Here is a 4,817-nt window from a genome sequence, read left to right as displayed (position 1 = left end):
TCGTTTAAAAATCACAAGAACACTTATTTTTGGAAAGATCATAATATGTTAAGTGTAGATCTAAAAGACTACACATTTTTAACAAGAAACAAGTTCACCGTCATGTTTCATATGGGAAAATTAGTGTATGTTGTTGATGATTATTGTTGGAAAATTGTTTTGATGTTGAAAAGAAAATAAACACATGTTTTGAAAACATGGGAAACCTCCATTTTTTAGGGGAAACTACGTCAAAATGTTTGTAAAATTTTGTCACTTAGAAAATATAAGTTTTGGTGAAACTTATTCCCTAAAAATTCACCTAAAAATATTTACCAAGGTTTCCCTAATTTTTGTGTAAAATTACAAGTTAAGAAATGATGATTTCTTCAAGTTCAAATGGATATTAAGTATGTATATTTTTAGGGAAAAATATATATATTTAGTGATCACCAAATTTTGTGCTAAATGTACATTATGTGTATTATATATATTAGTGTATTAGGAACTTGAAAATACACTAAATACTCCCATGGAGTATGAATACAAAAATACACACACAAATACATAAGTGTACAAGTATACAAAATTCCTCACAAGGAAATACATGGACAAAACACAAGAAAATATATTTATGAAAATATATTTCTGAACATATTATTAAACTTGGACATTATAAACTTAAGTATATATTTTTGGACAAAAATATATAACCGATACCAAGTATTGGAATTTATACAAAAATCGGGTGGATAACAAGAATAACCATATATATACATTTTAAACATGACAAAATATATATATATCATACAAGTCTTAAAAATATATTATTTTTAAGAAATATAATTCCGGAAAGTAATAAAAAAATCAAAGTATTGATTTTTGGTGAAAAATACAAAATACACAAGTATTTACATAAAATACAAAGTATACTTTCCTAAGTATATTTGTACAAAAATAACATTGAAGATATTATTTCACAAAATACTTATATTTATTTTTGGGAAAATAATATAAGTAACATACATAGTTAAAAATATAAATTATTTTTAACAACAAAGAACATATACATAAACAAAAGATGGTGACTTGTACTTGTGTGATACAAGTCTAGTGACTAACATTAATAGAACACGTATAGGTCACGACGCTACTGGTGAAGTTTACGATGCAGGAAACGCAAAGTTGTGAGTTCATGTCGCCACTTTTAAACTTTTACTTGTTTTCTTAACTTGGGGAAAATACATGTGCTATGGTATGTTGATTACCAAAAACTAAGGAATGATACTATAGATCATGTGACATATAGGGTGCCATAAGCACCATTAAGCAATTACATACCATGACCGCGGAACAAAAGGTTAGATCTAATGGGTTTCAGGCAACCACACTCTTGGCCACTCTTTTACCAAGCAGTGCTTTTGTGTCTCTAGTCGTGAATCGACAACTAAAAATGCCTATGGTTTGGATGCTTCCTATGTCGTTACACATATTGATGGCCTAGCTAACCATTAGCGATCTCGTATTCCTTACTTTTATAGAAATACTTATTTCATACAATTACATACCATGTTCTCCATAATGAATGCTTAAATGTTTTCACAAATCTGCATGAATTCACACCAACATTATGTTGACGATTTTCCAAAACCCACATGTATTTCAGGTAACTAAAGTGGATGTACGCGTTGTCTCACCCTTGCTCAAGAATGTCGTTTATGTTTTTAGCTATGTTATGTCAAGACTCCTATGCCTCTTTTGCGGGATTTGGTTGTTATATCCCACCTCATGTGGTGATATAATGATTAAAACCTTGATGTTTATTGTTGAAATAAAGTTGTAAACTTTTTAAAACAATTATTAGTCGTGTGATGTAAACACTAATCTTAAACTATGTTTTGAATGTTTAATATCAATGGCATTTGGATTTATTTTATGAGCATGTAGTATGTTTACCATTCGTATGCAATGAGAACCTTTCAAGATCACACCTCGTGCTTCTGCCTTAGAAAGGGGTGTGACAGTACTCAGGTTGCTACTCTTCGAGCATCTCAGAGTGCTCCCTCATCATCATCTCAGCCGCCACTACCCACATCGTCGCCTCCATCAATACCACAGTTATCGTCATCTCCTCCACCGTCATCTTCAACGGTACCTACACCTCCACCACCTCATGTTACCCATTCCTCCCATGGGGAGCGCATCCACGCTCTTGAGGAGGAGATTGCGTATATCCGTGGGGTGATACACGCATCTTCACCCCCACCTTCTGTCTAGATGTGGTATGTAGTCGTGTTTTGAGGGAAGTACCCGCACCAGATTAGAAGACAATCGAAGATATTTTGAAGATATATATAAAAGTCAACTTGAAGACTATGAAGAACAATGTGAAGAAAGAATCTACTTTATTTTGTATTGTCTATGACTTGGATATTGGAGTGATGTAACTCCTAATTATTTTTGTTTCTTCACAAAAAATTATGTATCAAGTTGACAATATATATATATATATATATATATATATATATATATATATGGAAGTGGTATCTTTTCTTTATTATGCATTGTTATTGTTTGATTTGTTTATGTTGTGATGATAACAGTATGGATGCTTTACGCGAGATATGATTGACTTATCCTATTCTTTTAATATATATATATATATATATATATATATATATATATATATATATATATATATATATATATATATATGCATTATGATGATGTATTCTATTCAATTTGAGCCCATGAACGACAATATTTATTTTAAATATTTGTCTAATTTCTTCTATATGATTTTACATATGAAGATCATGGCGCCAAGGAGAAGGAACATACATAACCTCCAAACTCCTTCACCCACATCCCAAGCCGAACTTGATGCCTTGTTGAATCAACGCATTGTTGATGCAATTGCACAACATGAAGCAACACGTGGCAATTGGAACGATGGACCTAGAGTTCAAGCTCCACCGATAGCTCAAAATCCTACGAACGGTTGGTTACTCATAACCTTGCAAAGAAATTCTCATTAATATTTATTAGAAAAATATATATTTTTAACAATTTTGAGAACCAACATTTCAGGATGCACGTATAAGCAATTTTTAGATTGAAAACTGTTGAACTTTGATGGCACTGGTGGTGCCGTAGAATTTTTCCATTGGACCGAGAAAATGGATTCTGTAATCCGCATGAGCAAACCAAACTATGTTGTATGTTTCGGGTATATTCATTTTCGAAGCTTTGTCATGGTGGAATCTGCAAGTGCAGACATTGGGAGACGCAGAAGCATATGCTATCACTTGGGATAGATTGAAGGACATGATGCGAGAAAAATATTGTTCGAGAGCTGAGTTACAAAAGTTGGAAACAGAGTTTTGGAACTTGACGATGGATGGACCAGACATCTATGGGTACACTCAATGATTTCACGATCTCTCACGAGTCGTTCCTTATATAGTAACCCCTGAATTTAAACAAGTCGAACGATACATTTGGGGAATAGCACCGGAAATCCAAAGTATGGTTACATCGTCACATCCTGCGACAGTCACCGAAGCCATCAGGATTTCTGTAAACCTTACCGAGGAAGCAAAAAGCATGAATAAATTCGACAAGAAAGGTACCGAGAAAACAAAAGAAAAACATGTGGAATCCACATCACACGACAACAAGCCGAAATTCTCTCAGTGTAAGAAAGGATCCCGACCAAATAATAAGAAAAAGGAAAACCCCACAAAGAAAACGGGTAAAGCATTTGTGGCAACAGCAGAGACAGAACTGAACGGTTATGCAGGAAATGCACCTAAGTGCAACCGGTGCGGTTATCATCACAATGGTGGGTGCCGAACCATCAAGTGTGAGAAATGCGGGAAGATGGGTCACCGCACAGAAAGTTGTTGGAGTAACAACAAAGGGAATAGAAAGGAAGGTAAGAAAGATGGAGGCAATGGTAATGGAAACGGACGAGGGAAGAACCAAGATTGTTTTAGCTGTGGTGAAATGGGACACTTTAAGAAGGACTCTCCCAAGGAGAACAAAGGCCACGGACGAGCCTTTGTAATTGGAGCTCAAGAGGCGCGACAGGATCCAAATTTGATCACCGGTACGTTCCCTGTCAACGATCATTTTGCTTCTATTCTATCTGATACCGATGCAGATTTTAGTTTCATATCTTTATAATTTAAAGATATACTTGGACTAAATTCAAATAAACTAGATATTCCGTTCACTATCTAACTAGCGAATGGAAAGGTGATTGAATCTGATAAAATTGTTAAAGGATGTTCTTTAGAGCTAAGAGGACGGCAATTCAAAATCGACCTAATACCCGTTCAATTAGGTAGTTTTGATATTGTAATTGGAATGGATTGGCTACCCACCAACCAAGCTGAAGTCGTGTGTTACGACAAAATCATTCGAATTCCCCTTCCTAATAAGGAAACACTTCTTGTTCACGGTGAGAAAAACGAAATGCCGTTACGAATTATTTCCTGTATGAAAGCCCGAAAGTGCCTACGGAAAGGATGTATAGCATTCTTAGCGCACATAGTTGACAAAAAGGCCAAGGAGCTAAAAACTTGAGGAGATCCCGGTTGTGAAGGAATTCCCTGAAGTTTTCCTGAAGACTTGCCAGGAGTACCACCACAACGAGAAGTCAAATTTCGAATAGACTTAATTCCAGGTGCCGCACCTGCGGCAAAACCTCCATACCGATTAGCTCCTTCGGAAATGCAAGAATTGTCCACACAACTTCAGGAGTTGTTGAACAAGGGTTTCATTAGACCAAGCTTCTAACCCTTGGGAGCTCCAGTGTTATTCGTGAAGAAGAA

General features: G+C 35.1%; 1 protein-coding gene across 1 annotated transcript; it reads left to right on the top strand.

Moving 5' to 3' along the window:
- The first annotated feature begins 3,507 nt into the window (after window positions 1–3,507).
- LOC110920404 lies at window positions 3,508–4,167 on the top strand. Its single transcript, XM_022164616.1, has one exon. It carries the CDS (start codon window positions 3,508–3,510, stop codon window positions 4,165–4,167), a length of 660 nt encoding a protein of 219 aa, XP_022020308.1.
- The last annotated feature ends 650 nt before the right edge of the window (window positions 4,168–4,817 follow it).

Source organism: Helianthus annuus, chromosome 16 (assembly GCF_002127325.2).
Source record: "Helianthus annuus cultivar XRQ/B chromosome 16, HanXRQr2.0-SUNRISE, whole genome shotgun sequence".
NCBI classification, from domain to species: Eukaryota; Viridiplantae; Streptophyta; class Magnoliopsida; order Asterales; family Asteraceae; genus Helianthus; species Helianthus annuus.
The sequence above is the reverse complement of the archived record's forward strand: the minus strand, read 5'-3'. Positions and strand labels throughout refer to the sequence as shown.